The sequence below is a fragment of the Mustela lutreola genome, chromosome 1 (assembly GCF_030435805.1).
Source record: "Mustela lutreola isolate mMusLut2 chromosome 1, mMusLut2.pri, whole genome shotgun sequence".
NCBI classification, from domain to species: Eukaryota; Metazoa; Chordata; class Mammalia; order Carnivora; family Mustelidae; genus Mustela; species Mustela lutreola.
Window position 1 is genome coordinate 190,405,899 of NC_081290.1, and position 24,642 is coordinate 190,430,540.

General features: G+C 41.9%; 1 protein-coding gene and 1 non-coding gene across 3 annotated transcripts in view; both read left to right on the forward strand.

The window, feature by feature from the left end:
* Nucleotides 1-24,642, forward strand: part of CBL (Cbl proto-oncogene) — an 82,942-nt gene that overhangs the window by 42,287 nt on the left and 16,013 nt on the right. For both annotated transcript variants that reach the window (XM_059183290.1, XM_059183297.1), the window contains 10 exons: nt 4,966-5,112; nt 7,766-7,922; nt 9,073-9,194; nt 9,527-9,664; nt 11,509-11,596; nt 11,950-12,081; nt 12,281-12,484; nt 21,194-21,325; nt 21,457-21,834; nt 23,551-23,645. In XM_059183290.1, the coding sequence (XP_059039273.1) occupies nt 4,966-5,112; nt 7,766-7,922; nt 9,073-9,194; nt 9,527-9,664; nt 11,509-11,596; nt 11,950-12,081; nt 12,281-12,484; nt 21,194-21,325; nt 21,457-21,834; nt 23,551-23,645 (1,593 nt within the window). The remainder of the gene's footprint in view (nt 1-4,965; nt 5,113-7,765; nt 7,923-9,072; nt 9,195-9,526; nt 9,665-11,508; nt 11,597-11,949; nt 12,082-12,280; nt 12,485-21,193; nt 21,326-21,456; nt 21,835-23,550; nt 23,646-24,642) is intronic.
* On the forward strand, nt 22,930-23,057 carry LOC131823024 (small nucleolar RNA SNORA19). The gene has a single exon (XR_009350473.1). It is a non-coding gene; the product is annotated as a small nucleolar RNA SNORA19 (small nucleolar RNA).

Genomic DNA, 24,642 nt, shown 5'->3' on the forward strand with positions numbered 1-24,642 from the left:
TGGGATTGAGCCCTGCATTGGGATCTCTGATCAGCAGGGAGCCTGCTTCCCTCTCTCTCTCTGCCTGCCTCTCTGCCTACTTGTGATCTTTCTCCCTCTCTCTCTGTCAAATAAATAAATAAAAATTTAATTAAAAAAAAAAAAATCTGCTCTTGGAGAGAGGTTCCCAAGACCACCTTCTCTAAAACAGCAACCCTACACGACTCTCTTCTCATACTCTGCTTTTTCTTCAGAGTACTTTTCTCCCATTACCTGATGCTCTCCTGTGGGAATGTAAATGCCATAAAAACAGGAATTTTGTCTTGTTCACTGTTGTGTCCATCCCTGTTGCCCAGCAGGCACATAGTGGGCACTCAGTGTTTTCGGAAGGTATCATGAAGGTTAGAAATTGTGCCGGATATCCTGTGGGATATAGATACATATTAGAAATATAGCCCTTGTGTACTCAGATAGCTAAAGCACAAGATGGGTTCAGACGGTCTGAGAACTTCAGCAAATAGGCTGTGGGTATTTTAGTGGCTTATTACTTCTAGCTGGCTTCTTAGGAAATGACATTTAAGCTGCGTCTTCTTTCAGTCTGGGGAACCAGATAAGCAGAGGCTCAGAGGTGGGAAAGTGAGTAAGGGCGGTATGTATAAGAAAAGATGACATATTCAGTTTGGCTAGAGTATATTCCTAACAAAGAAAGAAGTCAGGTAGAAAGGTAGGTTAGATCCAGGGCAGTGGAAAGTCATCAGATCAAAGCTGAGTTTGGGTTTTGTCCCACTGGCACTGTGGAAATTGTTATTTTCCCTCCTGAAAGGGCAGTTAGGGACGCCTAGATAGCTCAGTCAAGTTATGTGTCTGCCTCCAGCTCAGGTCATAATCTTGGCTCCCTGCTCAGCGGGGAGTCTGCTTCCCCTCTACACCTGACCCCATTTGTGCTCGTGTGTGCGTGTGCGCACGCTCTCTCTCTCATATAAATAAATAAACAATTAATTTTTAAAAAGGGCAATTATATGGCATGATTGGACCTGTAGAGGAGGAGATTGAAGACTCAAGTCTGTTTTTATTATTATTAAATGTTTTATTTTAATCCAGTATGTTAGCAGAGTGTTAAATTAATCTCAGGTGTACAGCGTAGTGATTCAGAGTTCTGTACCTGATTCGGCGCTCACCACCATAGGTGCATTCTGAATCCCTTCACCTAGTCCACCCCTCTCCCCACCCACTGCCCCTCTGGCAGCCACCAGTTTGTTCTCTAGAGTTAAGAGTCTGTTTCTTGTTTTGTATGTCTCTTTCTTTATTTTCCTTTGCTCATTCGTTTCTTAAATTCCACATATGAGTGAAATCAGAGGGTATTTGTTTTTCTCTGTCTGACTGACTTCACTTGGCATTATCCTCTCTAGTTCCATCCATGTTGTGGTAATTGGCAAAATCTCACTTTTTATGGCTGAGTAATATTTCGTGGACATATATATATATATATATATATATATATACACACACACCACATCTTCTTTATCCATTCATCTGGACAGTTGAGCTGCTTCCTTGGTTTAGCTATTGTAAATAATGCTGCCGTAACCATAGAGGTGCGTGTGTGTTTATAGTTTTTGGGTTAAGAACCAGTAGTGTGATTACTGGATTGTAGGTCAGTTCTGTTTTTAACTTTCTGAGGAGCCTCCGTACTGTTTTCCACAGTGACTGTTCCAGTTCAGTTCTAGTCAACACCCTCACCAACACCTGTTGTTTGTTGTGTTGTTTATTTTAACCATTCTGTCAGGTGAGAGGGGATGTCTCGTGATGAGTGATGTTAGCATCTTTTTGTGTGTATGTTGAAAGACTGAACTTTGAATTGTAGGGTAGATGGGGGAAGGTAGCAAGGAACTTATATTAGAATAATAATATAATTTCGGGTGCCTGGGTGGCTCAGTGGGTTAAAGCCTCTGCCTTTGGCTTAGGTCATGATCCCAGGGTACTGGGATCGAGCCCCACATCGGGCTCTCTGCTTGGTGGGGAGCCTGCTTCCCCTTTCTCTCTGCCTACTTGTGATCTCTCTCTCTGTGTGTCAAATAAATAAATAAATAAATAATCTTTTTAAAGAATATAATTTAAAAGTGGAAAGACAACAGTGGCCAGCAAATTGACAAATAAATCCGATATGGAGAATAAGGGAAATGGAAGCAACCAAGATGACTTTAAGGTTTTGAATTTGTGAGAAGTAAGATGGTGTTGTCATTAAAGAGAACATGAAGTAAGAACAGACTTGAGAAGGAAGATTAATTTAATTTTGAACATGTTGCTCTGAGGTGCTAGCATTTGAGTGGAGGAATGTGGTTGGCAGTTGGGAGTTGGAGAGCTTCCAAGGCTTGAGATTTGGGAGTTGCTTGCAGGGTAGTTTCTGAAGCTTGAGAATGTGAAGGAAGAGTCAGGAGAGCACATGGGAAAAGAAAGAAAAGTGGCGGAGAACATATTCTTGGGAAATAACTGTTAAGAGAACAGGAGGAGAACCAAGTGAGGACAACATTATAGGAGTCCAGAAAAAGGTCTGTGGTAACCTTGAGAGTGGGATATATATCTTTTTGGTCATATCACACATTGTTCTGTACTGTTTAGCATAGTTCGTTCTTTTTAAAAAATATTTAAGTGATCTCTACCTCCACTGTGGGGCTCAAAATCATGACACTGAGATCGAGAGTCACAGGGTCTACTTACTGAACTAGCCAGGTGCCCCATTCTGTGATATATTCTTGGTCTTTCTGCTTTTTGTTTCTTTTTTGATAAAATAGCAAAAGTTCTAATAAGCCATAATTGAAGGATCTCAAAGTGTGAGGAGGACAACGGTTAAAGGAGCTTAGGGATTGGATAAGTGCTTGTCTTCGTATCTCACACTTGATCTACATAGCATAGGAATTATTTTAGACTGTCTTCAAAGAATATATTATCACTTTTGTAGTGCTTTCAGAAAGCAAATCGGAAACTAGAAAGAATAACTTGCTAAAGTGCAAGAAGACAGATCTTAGAACTGAAGCTGATTTGTTGAAAGCTGACTGGAAAGATTTCAGTAGCGTTTTGCACAAGAATCAGGGCTAGGAAGACCTGGTGTCTTTGGTGCAGCATTTTATATAGCAAAAAAGAGAACAATCTCTCCATGAAAGAGAATTTTTAGGTACTCAAATTTGATCACGAATTGACTTGAAATTTTATAATCCACTTAAGAATAGACTTTTGAATATAAAAATACTAATGATGGGGACAAGGTGAAAATAAGTACGGATGGTAGCTGGTTTGGCGTATTAACAGTATCTAAAGCATCTGTCTGTCTTTCTCTGTGTGGCAGCACATTAAAGATAAGAAAGATAATCTGATTAAAGGACATACCTCAAAGTAGAGGCATCATCTGGTGTGTTAAATTGGTACTATGTGGCATCTTTTTTATATTGAATTATAGTTGACAGAATGTTACATTAATTTCAAGTATACAACATAGTGATTCGATAACTCCATTATTTTCTGTGGCATCTTTATGAGGTTATCAGAGTAAAGCTCACTAATGGATAAAGCATAGCACTAGCATATGCATGCAGGTAGAAATTGTCACATGGTTTGGATACTAGCATTCCAGGTTTGGTATAGGAAGAACTGTTTTGGTAAAACTTAACTTCTTTAAGGTCTGATTTAAGTGAAAATACTTGTTAGGTCTGGATATTAAAATTGTAATTTATTTTTTAATTTGGATGAGTGATATGATTAGCTTTAAAATCCAGAATAGCTGGGATCCTGGGTGGCTTAGCCAATTAAATGACGGCCTTCGGCTCAGGTCATGATCCCCAGAGTCCTGGGATTGAGCCCCTCATTGGGCTTCCCTGTTCCGTGAGGTGTCTCCTCCTCCCCTTTCTCTGCTCCTCTCCCCACTCATGGGTGCATGCTCGCACACTCTCTCTCTCTCTTTCCCTGTCTCTAGCTCAGATAAATAAAATTTTTTTAAAAAAATCCAGAATAGGGCGCCTGGGTGGCTCAGTGGGTTAAAGCTTCTGCCTTGGCTCAGGTCATGATCCCAGGGCTCTCTGCTCAGCCGGGAGCCTGCTCCCCCACCCACCCCCCACCCCCCTCCCTCTGCCTACTTGTGATCTCTGTCTGTCAAATAAATAAAAAATCTTTAAAAAAAAATCCAGAGTAGCTTAGGCAAAGCAGAAATAGTATATTTTGCTTTTTTATTATTTCCTTTCTTTTGTTTGTGAATGATTTTTTTAAAAAGATTTTATTTATTTATTTGGCAGACTGAGATCACAAGTAGGCAGAGCAGCAGGCAGAGAGAGGAGGAAGCCGCCTCCCTGCTGAGCAGAGAGCCCAAAGCAGGGCTCATTCCCAGGATCCTGGGATCATGACCTGAGCTGAAAGCAGAGACTTTAACCCACTGAGCCACCCAGGTGCCCCTGCGATTGATTATGTTAACATACAAGTTTGCACCTTTATTTGTTGAGTCATTGTATCTATGTCATCCTCAAAAAGTAGATTTGTTCATGTTAGTTAATACTCAGAGGTATTAGACCTGATTAACCTGAGATTGAAAGCCTTAAAATATGTAATTGTTAAATTTTCGATTTACTATAGGACATCTTTTTGAATGCAGGGAGTAGGAGTGGACCTAGTGAATGCAACAGTCATCCGTGTGTTATATCTCCATCTTTCATATGATGTTAGGACAAAAACAGTTTCTGAAGCTCTTCTTTGAACAAAGATAAAAATGAGAGTATTTAATAGTGTCAGCAGCACATTCCTTCCTGTCTTCTTTCCTAGTTTTATGTATCTCTGAATAATATTTGCCAGAAAGTATATTTGAAGAGGTTCTTTGTAAATGTATGTTCATGTTTATATTAATTACATACCTGATCTGGTGAATTCAGCGCATTTAAAATAGAAGTAATTTTATGTGTTTAATTATTGCACTTTTTTTTTTTTTTTTTTTTTGATCATTTGTAGGCGAAACCTAACCAAGCTATCCCTGATCTTCAGCCACATGCTGGCAGAACTAAAAGGAATCTTTCCGAGTGGACTCTTTCAAGGAGACACATTTCGGATTACGAAAGCAGATGCTGCAGAATTTTGGAGGAAAGCTTTTGGGGAAAAGTAAGTCTCAAAATAATGAATTTGATTTTTTTGTTTGTTTTGTTTATGTGTTTGTTTCTTTTTTTTTTTTTTTTTTTTTAAAGATTTTATTTATTTTATTTGACAGAGAGAGATCACAAGTAGGCAGAGAGGCAGGCAGAGACAGAGGGGGAAGCAGGCTCCCTGCTGAGCAGAGAGCCCGATGCGGGGCTTGATCCCAGGACTCTGAGATCACGACCCGAGCCAAAGGCAGCGGCCTAATCCACTGAGCCACCCAGGCGCCCCTATGTGTTTGTTTCTTAAGTAGGCTCTCAGCATGGAGCCCATTGTGGGTCTGGAACTCCATCCCTGAGATCAGGCCCTGTGCTGAGACCCAGAAGTCAGACGCTTAACCACTGAGCTACCCAGGTGCCCCTCAAAATAATGAATATGAACTGTGAAGAGCTAAAGCTTATGTTGTGGCCTTCTGCTTAAATTTTTTTTGATGTTTTACCTTTTTTTAAAAATAAACTGCAGCCTCAGTGTGATGCTTGAAATCACAACCCCAGCATCAAGAGTTGCATGGTCTACCAAGTGAGCCCACTGGGTGCCCCTGTTTATTTTTTTTAATTAATGAAATAATTATGTCATGGGAAAGCATAAAGAAAAATAATGAATGCGTATGTACAGTAGGCCCCCCCTTATTGGCAGTTTTACTTTTCATGGTTTCAGATACCTGAGGTCAGCTGTGGTCCAGAAGCTGATGGTCTTCCTGGTGTATTAACACAACGTCAGTAGTAGCCTAACACTGTCGCAGTGCTTGCGTCCTTCCCCTCACTCCATCTTCTCAATGTAGGCATATTATCTCATCATGACTAGAAGGATGTCTACTGCACTGAGGTGCTGTTGGAGAAAACCCACATTCACATAACTTTCATTACAGTATATTGGTTATAATTGTTCTATTTTGTTATTGTTGTTGTCTTACTACGCCTAAATTATAAATTAAACTTATCATAGGTGCATGTATAGGAAAAAACTACAGTATATATAGGGTTTGGTACTATCTGCCTTTGCAGCCATCCACTGAGGATTTTGCAAAGTATCCCTTGCAGATAAGGGGGGCACTATTATACCTACCTCCCCATGTTTTGGAGGTTCTTTTTTTTAAAGAAATCTTTGCAGATTCAACTGATACCCACGCTCTTATATCGAATATTTGTCTGTCTCTCTCCCTATCCATTCCGCTGTTAATAGAGGTTTATGTTTCACATTCTTTGTGCTCACAAACTGTGCCACAGTGAACAAAATTATTTTTGCCTTCATATGCAAGAGCTTCTTCACAGTTACATGCCTAGTAGTGAAATAGCTGAATCAGGGAGTTTCACGTCCTCTGCTTTGCCAGATATTGCCTAATTGCTTTCCAAAGTGGTTATACCAGTTTATATCCCTGTAAGTAGTCTACACAAATTCCATAGCTCTACAGTCGGGCTAACACGGGTAGTGTGACTTGGGTATCATATTTTGCTTTTTATTCCTAATGACAAAGGAGATTGAGCATCTTTTCGCAGTTATGACCAGTTGGGATTCTTACTCTGACTTGCCTGTTCCTGTTCCTAACTTGTCCATTTCTGTACTGAGTAACTTGTCTTTTTCCTATTGAAAGACACTGATTGTTAGTTACCTTACATTACAAATACCTTCTCCTAGTCTGTGGCTAGTTTTCTACTTTGTCATATTGTCTTTTGTTGTATAGAAGTTTTAAATTATATAGACAGATTTATGTGTTAGACTTCTGTTTTTAAGTATTAATATAAATGTTCTTGTACAGCCTATGAAATTTGGATCGGGGAACTAAAAAAATTAGCAATACAGTTTTTTAGTTGTACATACAGATCCTAATATAAATTTCCCTTTAGATGCCTTCTTTTTAAAAATATGCTTAAATGTAAAATACAGAATAATCGGTGATTTAAAAACTTTGTTAAAGAGGATCGGAATAAATTTAACTTTGTTCCTTTTAATTTAATAACTCCTTAGAAGAGTTCAAAATGCCACTTTATCTCTTAATTTCTAGGCAGTGAGTACATAAACTTTTCAGAGTCAGTGAGCTTGTGTTTACATAAAGATCTTGAGAAATAGAAATCCCATAGTGTCTTGTGCTAGCCTTATCTGGGGTTTAATCATTCTTATGTTACTAATTTATTCCTCCTCCCTTTCAGAACTGTGTTCTTCCTGTGTCTTAAGACTATTTCCTCCTGTCTAGGCCTTGTGATTATGAGTTCCTCAAAGAACTCAGGATGTTTTATATGCTTTTAAAAAGTTAGTTTAAATGTAAGCTTTTAAGTTAGTGAAGGCCTGGCCTCAGATGACATTTATATAAAAGAGTAATCTCTCTCTTTCCATGTTTCTCTAAAGAGAACAGATGTGTGAAGAAAGATGAGAAAGGGAATTAGTTTATGACATATTGCCAAAGAATAGTGGAAAAAGGTTTCTCTATTACTAATTTCCTTATTAGAAAGTTAAGAAATATTTATTCCCTTTCTGTTCTCAATCCAAAATATAACTTAACTTCTTTAAGAGAATTGAAATTGATATTGTGACCTTAATGTGGCTTTCTTGGTTATTATGGCAGTGCACAGCATTGTCTGTTACCTCACTCTGCCTTCCCTTTCACCCCTGCTCCCCCATCTAGGACTATAGTCCCTTGGAAGAGTTTCCGACAGGCCCTTCACGAAGTGCATCCCATCAGCTCCGGGCTCGAGGCCATGGCTCTGAAATCCACTATTGATCTGACCTGCAATGATTATATTTCAGTTTTTGAATTTGACATCTTCACACGACTCTTTCAGGTAGGATACTAAAATGTTGGCTAAACTAGTTGCTTCTTTCCTGAAAGGAGAGCTCTTTAAAAAAATAACATTTGCAAGTTTACATATTGTACAAAAGTATTTTTTTTTAGGATTTATTTATTTATTCGACAGACAGAGATTACAAGTAGGCAGAAAGAGGGGAGGAAGCAGGCTTCCCATGAAGCGGAGAGCCCGATGCTGGGCTCGATCCCAGGACCCTGGGATCATGACCTGAGCCGAAGGCAGAGGCTTTAACCCACTGAGCCACCCAGGTGCATTTTGTAAAAATACAAAAGTATTTTTAGTCAGTGTAGAGATTATAAGCAAAAAAACCCTCACTACTCAGTTTTATCTATTTATTGTTAAACACAATAACTATATAATGCGCTTTCTTCTCCTCACATTTATAATCTCTCTTTTAAATATTCTTTGTATCATTTAAATCATTGTAGAATGCCCAGAAGATGGGTGTAATATGACCTATTTAATCAGTTTCCTGTTGCTGGACATTTATGTACATTTCCAGCTTTTTCTCCTATTGTATTGAAATTCTTGACTGTTATTATTAATGTGCATTGATACTTCAGAAAGAGCTCATTTCTTTCTCTCTGTAAAGATAATATGTGTATGCCAACTGGTGTAAGCCTTTATTTGCAACTTTTTAGTTGTACACGTGGGCCTTGCTGTTGCTTAGAACTTCTGTAAAATGTCTTGAATTTCATTTTATAATGAAATTTCTTTCTACAAGCATATATTTGTTTCTTCTTAGCTTTTCTGAATTTTTTTTTTAAAGATTTTATGTATTTATTTGACAGATGGAGATCACAAGTAGGCAGAGAGGCAGGTAGAGAGAGAGAGAGAGGAGGAAGCAGGCTCCCCGCTGAGCAGAGAGCCCGATGTGGGGCTCGATCCCAGGACCCTGGGATCGTGACCGGAGCCGAAGGCAGAGGCTTTAACCCACTGAGCCACCCAGGCGCCCCTCTTTTCTGATTTCTTACGTCTCAAACATATTTCTCTCAAAGTAACCATATAATTGAAAATTTGTGACAATGAATGGAGAATTGAGGTGGTTTTCTTTCTGTTCTTCCTTGCTCTGAGGATGGTGGGATGTCCTGAGCTAAGTGGTCTGATCGAGCTCTTGTTCCCTTAGCCCTGGTCCTCTTTGCTCAGGAACTGGAACAGTCTTGCTGTAACTCATCCTGGTTACATGGCTTTCCTGACATACGATGAAGTGAAAGCTCGGCTCCAGAAGTTCATTCACAAACCGGGCAGGTCAGTGCTGGGAAGCAAAGGTGTTTATTCTCCTGAATTCTATGCTTTTGTGACCTCTGCCAGGATAGAGGAAAGGTGATCTTGGATTAGTTTCCCAGTAGCTCCATTGCTGCACTGGGATTGATGTCTGTTTACCAGAAGAATTGACTTATGCAGATCTTAGGATTTGATAAATGCTTTCAAGCCACTTAAGAATTGAACTTCTGTATTTTTTGCTTTTGGTCTGGAGTCACTGTAGAATCTATTATTGATGATCCGTTTGATTTTTGTCTCTGTCTTGCCTTCCACCCTAACAAAAGCATATAAAATGTTCTGTTCATCTCTGTTCTCAGTTACATTTTCCGGCTGAGTTGCACTCGTCTGGGTCAGTGGGCTATTGGGTATGTCACTGCTGATGGGAACATTCTGCAGACAATCCCTCACAATAAACCTCTCTTCCAAGCCCTGATTGATGGCTTCAGGGAAGGCTTGTGAGTATCTGCTGTTTGCCCCTTGCTGGAATACAGGAATTTAGGGGTTATAAAACTTAATCATCAGTGACTTGATTCCAGGTGTCTTCAGGACTGAAGATTCAAGAAACATATTAACAGGTTGTATTATTTTAACCTTCAGGTTCTGTAGGACTTTTGTTGTTATTTAAAAGGATTCTTTGAGTGAAATGATTTTTCTCTAGTGCTTTAGTTATTACCATGTGTAAACTGTTTATTTTTCCTTTTCCAGATGTTAACTTATTTCCAAATCTATATTTGAAAATATGCCATTTAGCAGGAAATGTTACCAGTTATTTAACTAGCCCACATTAGAGTGCTTAGATGTTTTTAATAAGAGCAGGCTCAGTGGCCTTCATCTGCTCTAAGCATTTTGGTTTGGCAGTATTTCTTCAGTCTTTGGGCTTTTGTAATCTCTGCTAATATTGATAAGTAAGTTCTTACTTATTCCAGAATGCTATTCCTTTGGGAACGCAAACTGATTATCGCTTGGTAGGCACTAAAAATACTAGCAGTTGACCAGCTGTTAGAAAGCTACTTGTGTTTTAAAGCAACGAGGAGAGTCCATTTTCTGCGGCAGCGTTGGGGCTGAAGGGAGTGCTTCCCCACGTATCAGAGCAGGCCGGCACTCTGGGCTTCCTGGTACCTGGTCTCAGGGGCTTGCTTTGCTTCTTGTTACATTTCTTTTGAATTATTGTCTTTCCATGTTAAATAGCCGGTAAACAAGGGCATTTTAGGCCTTTGGCCAAAAACAGATGGTGCTTAAATTAAGAATTTGGGGACACCGACGTAACTCAGTGGTTAAGTGTCCAACTCTTGATCTCAGCTCAGGTCCTGATCTCAGGGTCGTGAGATCGAGCCCTGTGTCAGGCTGCACGCTGGGTGTGGAGCCTACTTAAAATAAAATAAAAATAAATTTAATAATTTTTATTTTATGGCTATCCATAGATTAAAATAGGGGTTGGGCCAACTATGGCCCATCAGCCAGCTGTTGCAGTATGGCCTGGAACTAAAATGGGTTTTCCTTTTTAAAGGGTTACTATAAACAATAACAACCAAAGAATATAGGGGACATACTTCTATGGCTTGCAAAGTCTAAAATATTTGTGTGGCCCTTTACAGAAAAAGTTTGTCAGCCACTTAGTTTAAAGATAAAGCCTGTGGCCTTGTGGCCTAGAGAAGGAGTATCATTGTTTGGAGAATATCTTCTTGGAACTGTTCTGTGTTACTTATTTTTTGAAGTATTTATCTTTGATAAATACAAAGATTTACCTTTGTACCTTATGCAAAGTAGCCTATTTATGTATTTGAGAGAGTGTGCATGAGCCGTGGGAGGGGCTGAGTGAGAAAGAGCATCTCAAGCGGACTTCTGTGCTGAGTGTGAAACTGATGGTGCGGGGCTCAGTCTCCCCACGCTGAGGTCATGATGTGAACTGGAATCAGAGTTTGGACGTTTAACTGACGGAGCCACTCAGATGCCCCCACAGTTGTCCTTTTAAAGATTTTTTTAAAAAAATTTTTTGACAGAGATCACAGGTAGGCAGAGAGGCAGGCAGAGAGAGAGAGAGAGAGAGAGAGAGGAAGCAGGCTCCCTGCTGAGCAGAGGTCCTGATGCGGGGCTCAATCCCAGTACCCAGGATCATGACCAACCCACTGAGCCACCCAGGCACCCCAACACAGTTGCCCTTTTAACCCACTGAGCCACCCAGGCGCCCCCACAGTTGCCCTTTTAGATGAGAGAATGCCCAGCTATTATTTTGTCTGCATTAGCCAACAGTTATAAATTGTCTTTAGTAAAACCCCAAGGCCGGTTACTCTTTTTACAGCTATCTGTTTCCAGATGGACGGAATCAGAATCCCGACCTGACAGGCTTATGTGAACCAACTCCCCAAGACCACATCAAAGTGACCCAGGTGAATTTTGTTTTACCTCCTCACCGTTTCTCTGGAGACAAGCTTTTGTCCTCGACACAACTCATGGTAGAGCACTACGGAGTGATTGGAACACTTAGGTTTTAAACCATCGACTAGCCTAGTGGATTTATGTGTGTGTAGTTTCTCTAAAAAACCTGAAATAGGACAAGACCGTGTGCTTTCTGTGTCAGTGAGAGAATGGTGACCACTGTTGGGGCACTTCCATATAAGCCAAATTTGTGGAGGGAGTAACAGTCTAGTTTTCCCAGTGTCAGTTGAAGGTTGCAGTCATTCATTTGTTCGACAGATACCGCTCTCGGCTAAGTAGTCTCTTCAATTTTTCTTTATTAAAGGAACAATATGAATTATACTGTGAGATGGGCTCCACCTTCCAGCTGTGTAAAATATGCGCTGAAAACGACAAGGATGTGAAAATTGAGCCCTGTGGACACCTCATGTGCACGTCCTGTCTCACATCCTGGCAGGTATGGCTCCAGACCGTGTGCTCTGCTGTGTAGTCCTCGGAGGAACTGGGCGTTTTGTATCCTCTATGGAGAGAAAGGATGGTCTGGTTTGTGGGAGAGGTTTTAAGCTTCTGGTTTCTTTTTTCATCTTTAGGAAATGTATTTCCATATTGTCCATACTTACAGATGAGCCTTTGACCGTCTCCTGTTTGCTCTGCAGGAATCCGAAGGCCAGGGCTGTCCTTTCTGCCGATGTGAAATTAAAGGTACTGAGCCCATTGTGGTCGATCCATTTGACCCTCGAGGAAGTGGCAGCCTACTGAGGCAAGGCGCCGAGGGAGCTCCCTCCCCAAATTATGAGGACGACGATGATGAACGAGCTGATGATTCTCTCTTTATGATGAAGGAACTGGCTGGTGCGAAGGTGAGACTTCAGGTTCAGAGACTGGCAGACTCCACTGTGAGTTGTGTTCTAAAGGAATAGAGAGCATTTGATGACATCCAGACCGCAGGAAGCAATAGTAGCTGACTATTTACTGAGCATTTACTATGTGAGAGATGCCATGCTGAGTACTTCCCTTTTTCTAACTCTTGTAATCCTGTCCTCGTATATACTCAAATAGCCCAGGAGTAGGTACTCTTATTTTCATTTAGCAGATGAGGAAACCAAGGTACAGCAAGGTTAAGGAACTGGCTGAAAATTACATAGCTGTGGCCAGACGTTCTGGCTTCAAGGCCCATGCTCTGTGTCCTAGAACTGGGCTTTCCTCAGCTTGGAGAGAATGAGAGGCGATATGACAGTGAGGCCCTATTGTGCCTCTCTGAGTGGGGTCTGGTGTTCTGGTGTTCTTTCCTACGGGAGTCCTGGCACTGGAAAGTTAGATTGCAGAGGGGAGAGGCACTGTTAGTAACCAAGGACATGGCGACCAAAGTGACTGGAGGGTGGCAGAGGAGGTACCAGGTAGAAGCTAAGCAAACTGGAAAGGCCCTAGTAAAGAGAGGAAACATACAGACTAAGAAAGATAGGATCAAATTTTATAACATCGGTGGGTAGGGTAAAACAGGGATCTGCTGACTAATTAGAAGGAAGGGAGTCCTTTGAAGATGGTAAGCAATACAAGGCAAACAGAAGATTCTAATGTGGAGGATTTTTATATAAATTTATGGGCAGCCTTCTTTTATAATAGTACCTTACTACCTGACACGTGGTAGATGGAAAGAATGGATTTGGGGAGGCCCCTGGGTGGCTCAGTTGGTTAAGAGTCTGACTTGATTTCAGCTCAGGTCATGATCTTGGGGTCCTTGGCTCAAGCCCAGCTTTAGGCTCCATGCTCAGCGGGGAGTCTGGTATTTTCGCTTGCTCTCTCCCTTGGCCCTACCACCCCTGCCTCCAGGAAAAGGAATAGATTTGATCTCTTAAATGATTGGATCCAGTGTGTCTCCTCCTCTCTGTCCTCAGTGCCACTGCCTTATTTCAGGCCATCATCATCGTCTTTTTGCCCCGCTGCCAGCACCCGAGAGCTCAGCGCAAACCTGACCATCCCATTCCTTTGCCTCATACTCTGATGACTTCTCGTTACTTAATGGGTTTTAAGCAATTCTCCTTTCCTCCTGCACTTTGCCCTTAAAATCCTTTTTGCTTTATGTTTTGTGGTCCAGCAAGGCCAAACCACTAAAATCTCTTTGTGCTTTTGTCTTGGTAGTTTCTTTTTTCTTTTTTTAAAGAATTTTAAAATTTCTTTTAGAGAGGGAGCTTGTGAGCAAGGGAAAGAGCAGAGGGGGAGGGACAAGCAGACTCCCTGCTGAGTGGGGCTCAATCCCAGCACCCTGAGATCACAACCTGAGCCGAAGCTGAGGGCAACTGAACCACTCAGGTGCCCCTGTCTTGGTAGTTTCTTCATAAGTTAGTTGAGTTTTCATTTCCTAGAACACCTTTCCAGACTGTTCCTGCTTCCCCCACCCCCCAGTTCCCATGTGTTTATATACACATCATTTCTAGGTCTACCCAGATGTCTCTGAGACACTGAGTATGTCTGCCATAGAACTTAATACCTCGTAATAGTTTATTAAATGTATTTCCTGGTATATTATAAATTATAGAAGGCAAGAGCCATGTCTCATTTGTAATTTACTATTCAAAATTGAGCACATAGCAATTACTTTGAATGTTTGGAAATTGAAACAACTTTAGTATAGGAATTAATAAATCTATGCTTTATCAATAGCAGGTAGTTGAGGAAGACTGGGATGAGCAGTAGTACATTTTTGGTTTTTTGAAGTGGACAGATTTTTTAGTTTTGGCCCCTTATAACAGGTTCTTTGGGTCCATTTTAAGAGACTAGTTTGAGGGACACCTGGGTGACTCAGTTGGTTAAGCGTCTGCCTCTGGCTCAGGTCATGATCCTGGGGTTCTGGAATCAAGTCTCACGTCAGGCTCCCTGCCCAGCGGGGAGTCTGCTTCTGCCTTTCCCTTCACCCCTCTCTCCTCATGCTGTCTCGCTCTCTCTCAAATAAATAAAAAATTTAAAAAGAGATTATTTTTCTCTCTAAAGCATAAACTTGATCTCTAAACATAAAGTTTTATATGTTCTCACATAGATTTCTTCTGTTCATTGATGAAAATTTATTGGTAACTCCTGGAGTATTAGGGAAGCTGAATACTAAGATAAGTGATTTTTCCTGGCTTTATTTATTTGAAATTAAAATTACCCTTTTCTCTTCATGAAATTCTATAGATGAGCATGCCTGGGTGACTCAGTGGGTTAAGCCTCTGCCTTCGGCTCAGGTCATGATCTCAGGGTCCTGGGATCGAGCCCCGCATCAGGCTCTCTGCTTAGTGGGGAGCCTGCTTCCCCCTTTCTCTCTGTCTACTTGTGATTGCTCTCTCTGTCTCTGTCAAATAAATGAATAAATAAATCTTAAAAAAAAAATTCTATAGATGAATAATACTTACTGTGGAGAAACAGGCATCGCATTCAGTGTTGATGTGGGTACAGATTAGCCCATCTTTTGGAAGGACAGTTTGACATCCATCAAAATGCATTAATGGTCCCAGTTTGAACTAGCAATTCCAATTCTAGGGATTTATCCTAAAGAAATCCTCAGATAAGCACCCAAAGATACAGATCCAGTCCTTTTTTTTTTTTTAAGATTTTATTTATTTATTTGACACAGAGAGAGATCACGAGTAGGCAGAGAGGCAGGCAGAGAGAAAGGAGGAAGCAGGCTCCCTGCTGAGCAGAAAGCCTGATGTGGGGCTCAATCCCAGCACGCTGAGACCATGACCTGAGCTGAAGGCAGAGGCTTAACCCACTGAGTCACCCAGGCGCCCCCAGATCCAGTTCTTATAGCCTTATTTGCAGTAATGAAAAATTCGAATCAACTCACATGTCCAGCAGTAAGAAATTATGATACATCCATGTGTTTGTATTCTGTTGCTGCCATAACAAATTACTACAAATTTAGCAGCTTAAAGCAACACAAGTTTATTCTGTTACAGTGTTGAAGGTCAGAACCCCAGTATGTGTGCACTCCAGCTAGATCAGGGAAGATTCAGGTCTGTAGTTCTTCCTGTAGGCCCTATGGGAAGACCCAGTTCCTTTTCTATTTGGATTTGGCAGAGTTTAGTTCCTTGCCAGCTGTAGGATTGAGATCCCCATGTCCTTGCTGGCTGTCTGCTCATGGTATCCCAGCTTCTAATGGTCAGACACAATCTTTGGCTCTTGGATTTCTTTCCTCCTCCTCCTGCCTTCTCTCTGAGGTTCTCTGCTTTGAAGGACTCATGTGGGATGTGAGGGTGGTATGGCTGCAACATCTGTCACCCCACTGATCACCAGGGTTGATTCGGCCGATCTGGCTGGTGAGGCGGGTGTCCCCTTCCTCCCTCACAGTTCCATGTGCGTCCCTCCCAAAGCTGCATGCTTGGTCGAAGAACACAACCTTCCCCAATAGAGGAGAGGACTGGTCTTCAGTTGGGGTGTATGAGTAGCTGCACTCCGCTGCTAGAACCTTCAGACAGGCTCTCAAGGACTCATGTGATTAGATTGGGCCTATCCAGATAGTCCAGGGTAATTCCCCCATCTCAAGAGCCATACTTAGCGAAGTCCCTTTTACCAAGTAAAATGACATGTTCAGTTTCTGGGTTTCAGGGTGTGAATAAACATCTTGGGGCTGGGGGATGGGGAATCCTCATTCTGCCTGCTACAGTCCCCATAATGGAATGCTCTGCAGAATGAGTTCAGTGTATGTATACTTAAGTCAAAAATTGCCCAATACTAAGTTTAAAAAATAATTGTATATTATGTGTAGTGTCACCTTATTTCTCTAAAAAAAAAAAAATTGGTTGTAAACAAGTTTTTTTAACATGCATGGGGAATAATTGACTACCCACTGAATTGCTGTAATGTTTGAGGGCACAAGTTTCGAGGAGTTGGCCTTAATGGGATATTTGAGGGGTTTACAATAAACAGAGTATTTTTGCAAAGTGTCCATTATGCTGGGTAAGAGGCTCTTTATTGGGTGCTGTAAGTATTGAGTGAGATAAGAGACCTGAAACAAAGGCCTGCAAGGAGCTAGTGGTTGTATTTGAGAAGAGAGCATGCGTGCGGGTGGAACAGCTTACCACACGCAGACAGCGTGCGCTGTTGTAGATGTTGGGTCCACACTCTAAGTGCTGTAGGGCTGTAAAGAAAAGAAAAGGAACCCCTTTCCCATAGCTGATCTGTATGAATGATTTTAAATTTACTCATTTAAATAAAAGTTAAAACCTACACTGGAGAAGTTCAAATACAGAAAAAAACAGCTTCGTGCATGGTGCTGTCGCTTGGCCATTCCGTAATTTATTTAGTTTCTTAATGGACGTTCACATTATTTCCAGACTTACACAGACTGATACTCTTTTCAGGTCTGTAGTTTAAATTCCTGGCAGTGGAACTGCTGGATGAAAGTGAATGTACATTTAAACTCTTTGATGGAGGAAAGGATATAATTAGGGGAGGGGCAATGGGAATTGCGCAGTCAGTGCTCTTGGATTTCTTAGTTGTTCAGTAGGTGCTACATGGGTGTCTATTATTCTTTGTATGAATTAAATTTGTTATAAAATACTTAACTTTTTTGAGTAGATAACTAAAATTTATCCCCACTTTTTTTTATTTTTTTTTTTTTAAGATTTTATTATTTATTTGACAGAGATCACAAGCAGGCAGAGAGGCAGGCAGAGAGAGGTGGAAGCAGGCTCCCCACCGAGCAGAGAGCCTGATGCAGGGCTCTATCCCAGGACTCTGGGATCATGACCTGAGCTGAAGGCAGAGGCTTTAACCAGGCACCCTATCTCCATGTTTGTCCTAAAATCACTCCTGAAGGTGTATGAGACTAGTGCCTGACTTGTTACATCCCAGGTAGCTGTCAGCTGGTGCGCCTTTTTTTTTTTTTTTAAAGATTTTATTTATTTATTTGTCAGAGGGAGAGAACACAAATAGGCAGAGTGGCAGGCACAGAGTGGGGGAAGCAGGCTCCCCCCGCTGAGCAAGGAGCCTGACGCAGGGCTCGATGCCAGGACCCTGAGATCATGAACTGAGCCGAAGGCAGATGCTTAACCCACTGAGCCATCCAGGCATCCCTCGGTGGGTGCTTTTTGTTGCTGTTATGTTTTTTTTTTTTTTTTAATTTTATAGATTTTATTTATTTATTTATTTGACACAGAGGAGATCACAAGTAGGCAGAGAGGCAGGTGGGGGTGGGGGGAGAGGCAGATTTCCCACTGAGCAGAGAGCCCAATGTGGGGCTCCATCCCAGGACCCTGAGATCATGACCTGAGCCAAAGGCAGAGGCTTAATCCACTGAGCCATCCAGGCGCCCCTGTTGCTGTTTTATTGCAGTTTTGTTTTTAATGCAGTGAATGTACTTATTACAAAATCCAAATGACAAACACATGTGGATTATTGGGTAAGTTTAAAAGACTTGCTAGAAGGCTGGCAGAAACCTTGGCTCTCAGCCTCTGTTGCCTTCAGCTCCTCTGTGGGCCCTGCTCAGATTTGTGGGTTCTCAACACCTTTTACACCATATAGTTCCAGTGCTTTCTCTTGCCTCTTCAGTGTCTGTCATCTGTTCACTTCAGGTGTTGTAGAAAAGGATTATCTCCCCACTACGGTTACTTGAGTGGTTTGTTTGGGTGGTTTTTTTTTTTTTTTTTTTCCTGGTGGGGGTAGGGGCCCGAATCACTGTTTGGTGTGTAAATGATTTTGTTCCTTGCTGTTCCAAGCAATACAATATGATGTAATTGCTGTTGTTTTCTCATATGACCTTCTGCTTTTCCTGGGAAAATTGCTATATATACATATATATATATTTTTTTTAAGATTTTACTTATTTGAGAGAGGGTGTGAGCACACGAGTGGGGGCAGGGGGAGAAGCAGAGGGAGAGGGACAGAATCTCCAGCAGACTCCCCACTGAGCTGAGAGCCAGATGTAGGACTCCATCTCACAACCCTGTGAGATCATGACCTGAGCCGAAATGACAACTTGGAGCTTAACCGACGGAGCCTCCTGGGCACTCCAAATTGCTTTATTTTTGTTTCCTTAGTTTTCTGTTTGTACCTGTCACTACCAGATCTTACCAAGCTGTCTGACATTCTCTCAGTATAATTTTCTATGAACTAAACTTTGTAAATACAGTAGACAGTATATAACATGGTGACATGGGAAACATGGCTCCCACGGTTTCCTCTTTCTTGCTTTACTTCCTTTCGTGGATGAAGTATGTCCTCAGAAAGGTGCAAGACAAAACTTTTTTTTTTTTTTTAGATTTTTTATTTATTTGACAAAGAGAGAGAGACCACAAGTAGGCAGAGAGGCAGGCAGAGAGAGAGGAGGAACCAGGGTCCCCATAGAGCCGGGAGCCCGATGTGGGGCTCAATCCCAGGACTCTGGGATCATGACCTGAGCCAAAGGCAGAGGCTTAACCCACTGAGGCACCCCAGGAGAAAACTTTTGAGACGTTTGATACCTTAGATATCTGTTCAGCCTTTAGACTGACTGGTTACCCAGTGCTAGGTTGAAAAAAAACTCTAAAAATTGTTATGGCTTCACTTCACTTCAGGTTCTAGTGTTTTTTGGCTATTTGGTGTCCCCTTTCCTGTTATCCGAGAAGCTTTTAGGTTATTCTCCTTATGCTTGATTCCTTGAAAACACAGGGGTGCTTTTTGGTTTGTTTGCTTGTTTGTCATGGTTTTTTTTCCTTCACTGGGCTGGCTATGCAGTAAACCCTTTCTATGTGGATATTTATGTCCCTTTGGTCATAGAACCATTCTTGTGGTATTTCTCTGATCATTTCCTCTCCACTTGTGTTTTTTATCTTTTTGTGCAACTTGATTATCTGCTGTAATAAAAGAATGGTGCAAGGATAGGTTATGATGTTGAGCCACAGAGAGTGTAATTAGCTTAGCCCTCTGCACTTCAGGAAGGGGAACGAGCCATAGATGGCGAGAGGGGTTGTAGTAGGCAGAGAGGGGCGCCTGGCTGGCTCAGTCAGTGGAACGTGCAACTCTTATCTTGGGGTTGTGAGTTTGAGCCCCCCGTTGGGTTGAGTGTAGAGATCACTTAAAAATAAAATCCTAAAAAAAAAGAAAATGCAGAGAGGGCTTTTTTCCAGTTGGGAAACAACCTGATCAAAGGCAAGGAGGTAGGAATTGCAGTCGAGACTGGTAGGAGAGTGGGAGTATGGATGGACGAGCTGTTATGTAGTCTGAGGACGGCTCAGCTGGTAATGGCAAGCAAAGGGATTTGGGTGAGATAAGAAACTAGAATTTGGGAGAATTGTGAGAAGGTGGTTTTAATAAATCAGATCTGAGGTTGGTAAGCAGAATGAAGAGGCAGATCAAGATATGAGACTCTTTTGGGGCGCCTGGGTGGCTCAGTCGTTAAGCATCTGTCTTCAGCTTAGGTCGTAATCCCAGGGTCCTGGAATCAAGCCCGACATTGGGCTCCCTGCTCGGGGAAGGCCTGCTTCTCCCTCTGCCACTCCCCCTGCTTGTGTTCCCTTTTTCGCTGTGTCTCTCTCTGTCAGATAAAATCTTTAAAAAAAGATATGAGGCTCTTTCATGGAAGAATCAGCAAGATACAGTGACTAGCTAGAAATGGATGAAGTAACAATTATCCTAATAACTTTCTCACTTAAGCCTTGAGGTATCTCACTGTTCATGCTGCATCACTCGTGCACCAGAGACATGCAGCCCTTTCCTTAAGCATGAGTAAAAGCAGGTAGCTAATGGTGAGGGCTTTCTTTGTCTTCATTTACCACCCAGCACTAATGATAGGCCTAAGTATGTGAACGGGTATCTTTCTGTCATCTTATGTAAGTGCTTGTAATACATATTTGCCTCTATTCCATCTGTATTGCTCCCTGGGAGAGAATGCAAATGCCAAGTAGCATTTTGTATGAATTATGCAGATCTCTTGATAGCTTGCCCGGACAAGCTTACCAGCCATTCATCACCCTGCTGCAGGCTCGGAAATGGGAGAGGTTATACATGTATTGCTTCGTCTAATTTGGCACCTCATTTTTTTAAGAACACAAATGGACGGGAAATATTAATTCCTTTAAATTACTGACTTGAAGTAACATTTCTTCAGAAGGACTTGAGATGCTTTTTACTCATTCTGTTGATTCTTTCCCTCTAAATGTCTTTATTTTTTTCTTTGTTCTATCCTAACAAGCCAGAGAATTTCTCATCTTTGATCTCTCATTGTTCTGTGCCTTAAATGTTATTTCCCTACATGATTTGTTGAGAGGTTAATGTCTGCTCCTTCCATTTTATATGGGTTCCTCTTTTTGATCTTGAGAAGATTTTTTTCTTTCTCTGAAGAGGAGGAGGTGGAAATTGTAATATTTGTTTTCAGTTGTGAGCTAGGAAGCTTCTTGTAGCAGAGCCGTTTCTCCATACTTGACTGTGGCTTGGATCTGCGTGGTACTTCTGTGATTGAGAGCGCCCTCTTACGGTGACGCAGAAATAACTCAGGAAGCCTGACCCATTGGTAACAGTGTTCAGAGTACTTGCTTGTCTACGCGTTAGAAGGAATTGAAAGATGCCACTCCCTCATACAAGAATAACCTATTGGGAAATTTTATGTTTGTCAGGTGGAACGGCCTCCTTCTCCGTTTTCCATGGCCCCACAAGCTTCCCTTCCCCCAGTGCCACCTCGACTTGACCTTCTGCAACAGCGGGTATCTCTTCCTGCCAGTGCTTCTGGTCTTGGAACTGCTTCTAAGGTAAGACATTACCCATTTCTACAGTCTTCTGATTCTTTGTTGTGGATTATAGCGTTGTGGATTACAGTGGGGTTTTTTGGTTTTTTAGATAAGAAGGTTTTGATTGATTTACTTTTCCTCATGCTTTACAGGTAGCTTCTGGCTCCCTTCATAAGGACAAACCATTACCAATACCTCCCACACTTCGAGATCTTCCACCACCACCCCCTCCAGACCGGCCATATTCTGTTGGAGCAGAATCCCGGCCACAGAGACGTCCCTTGCCTTGTACACCGGGCGACTGTTTGTCCAGAGACAAACTGCCCCCTGTTCCCTGTGGCCGCCTTGGGGAATCATGGCTGCCTCGGCCAATCCCCAAAGTACCAGTGGTTGCCCCCAACTCTAGTGACCCCTGGACAGGCAGAGAATTAACCAACAGGCACTCACTCCCATTTTCCTTGCCCTCACAAATGGAACCCAGAGCGGATGTGTCCAGGCTTGGAGGCACATTCAGTGTGGATACCTCCATGGTGAGTCCTGTCTCTGACATTTTTTTGCCTATTAACAAATACTTTTGCATGACGTTGAATGGGTCAGAGTTTTGTGATAGGTTTTGTGCAGGATTCTGAGACAGTGAAACATCCCTGTCCTCAGGCGTGTGTATATATACTCTCAAGAAGTATACTACTAGAGTAGAACAGATAAAGCATGTTTGCCAATAAGGCGATAGGTACGCGTGTGTACCTGTCTGTGTGTGTGTATGTATGGCTGGATTCATATAGTGTATTATAAATAGAAAGCATTGAAGTTGTAGAGAAAGAAGAGATTATTTCCAAATAGAGCAATCATGAGGGCTTTATGGAACAAATGACATTTGAATTCAAAGTGTTCTTTCCAAAGTGAATATTGTGAAGGTCATGAGTACAGTGACACAGATGCTTGAGGTATATTGTGGAACTAGAAGTAATGTAATTTGAGTGGAGCAGAATTTTTGTATGTCGGAGGAGGGACAAGGTCTAGAAAGGGGCATTAGTACTAGATTGGAGGACCTCGAAAATCCCATCAAGGCCAAAAGAATTTGAATTTATGTAGGAGATGAGCATTTGAAGGTTTTAAATTTAGGGGAATGACATGAGCAAAATGATGGTTTACGGAGATAAATCCAGTAGTAGTATGCAAAAATGGATTGCTAAGAGAGTAGATTGAGAGAAGGTTAGTGGTTCATTGTATAAGCATGAGTTAAGGGTTCCAGACCTGGGGGTGGGAAGGCTTATTTGTTCTTTTGTTGGTTCATTTGTGTGTGTGCTCCACAAAAAAAATCCTTCCCTCACAAAGTTTACATTCTAATGGAGTAAAGACAAACGTGGTAAGTTAATAAAAAAAAGGACATTGGATGCTAATGAGAGCTATGGAGAAAAAGAGCAGGAAAAAAGGGGGTATTGAGACAGTTGATGTTGGGGTTGGGGGTACATGGAGGGATGGGGTACAATTCTGAGCAAAGATCTGGAGTGCTTGTTGAGAGTGAGCTGTGCTGATTCTGAGGGAGACCCTTCAAGGATGAGGGGGAGGCAGGTGAGTTTGGGAGAGTATGGCGTGAAGTAATAAGCAAGAGGGAGAATGCGCTGGTGCACATTTCATTGATCTGCTTTCCCTTGTGTGTGAGCAGTGTTATTTCTTATGTGATACACAAATAGTTGAAGGTCATTTAGCAGTATAACTACATAGTAATGCTGCCAGTCCCCTTCAGACAAATAAAAAAAGGGGGAGAAAAACCTGTGAGCAGTGAAGTTTGGAACATGGCGGAGCCCTCACATGAACTGGGTGTTGCTGCTTGGTGGCGTGAGAAGGGGGATGGTCACTTGCAAGTGGCGTTGAATGACAGGCCATTTAATTCGTGAGAGTGAATTAGGTCCGGCTTTCTGGTGACTGTAGAAAGAGGTGTAGGTTTTTAAAGCTAGAAAGGGTATTTGTATCCACAGCCCATTTCCTCAAATCTTCTAGAGTCAAAACAAAACCCCCCCATTTCCTTGGCTCTTTTTAGATCTCTGTCTTCCTCACCCTGACATTTAAACTTTGTTCAGAGCCTGAAAGTAACTCTGCTTTGGGGTCAGATGTAGTAATGTGTGAGTGGCGTTGAGAGCAGGGTTTGGGTCTGTGTTACTGTTCTTACTATTTTGACGGGGTCGGAGAAGGAAGAGGAGACACTGAGTCGTGTTAAGAAGGTTCTTTCTCACTTTTCTTTCCAGAATGTGAATAACAACCCATTAGCAGGTTCAGAGTGCGAGCACCCCAAAATCAAACCTTCTGCATCGGCCAATGCCATTTACTCTCTGGCCGCCCGGTAAGTACAAAGCCGCAGCCCGCATAGGGGATGTGCTCCCGCTGACCAACAGCCTCCGCACAGAGCATAGGGAGCCCACGGCGGCCTGAGGAAGAAAGTATAAGCTGATCTGTGTTTGTATCAGCTCAAAACTAGATCCTTGGTTTTGGTCTCCTCTTTTCTCTATGTCCATGTACATCGATCAGCCTTGCTGGGCTTAGTGATTTTATTAATCTTCTCAAAGAAGCAGTTTTGGTTTTGTTGACTTCTGTAAAAAAAAAAAAAAACTTAATCATTCTTACAATTTTTAAGTTTGATTCTTAATTCTTAGTATGTATGGTACACACCAAATACACCATCTTGGGGCACCCGGGTGGCTCAGTCGGTTAAGTGTCTTGACTCTTAGTTTCAGCTCGGGCCATGATCTCAGGGCTGTGGGATTGAGCCCTGCGCTGAGCTCCACCTGGGGCATGGAGTCTGCTTGGGATTCTCTCTCTTCCCTCTGCCCCTCCCCCTCTCCCTTTCTCCCTCTCTAAAAATGTATGCATATACCATCGTACTTAGAAGTGTACGGGTCAGTGGTATTAAGTGCATTCATATTATGCAACCATCACCATCATCCGTGCTCATAACTCTTCATCTTGTAAAACTGAAATCCTGCACATACTGAGCAGTTGCTCCCCGTCCTTCCCTGCCCCGGCCCCTGGCAGCCACTGTTACGCTTTGTCTTCCGGATTTTGACTACTTTAAATACCACTTGTAAGTGCAACCATACAGTATTTGTCTTTTTGTGACTGGTTTAATTTACTTATAATGTTCTCGACCATGTTGTAGAATATGGCAGACTTTCCTTACTCTGTAAGGCAGAGTGATATCCCAGTGTATGTATATACAGTCGTGCCCCCCCTTTATCTGCATGGGATACCTTTCAAGGCCCCCTGAATGCCTGAAACCAAGGATAGTACTGAACTCTATATGTACACTGTTTTTTTTTCCTAACATACATATATACATATAT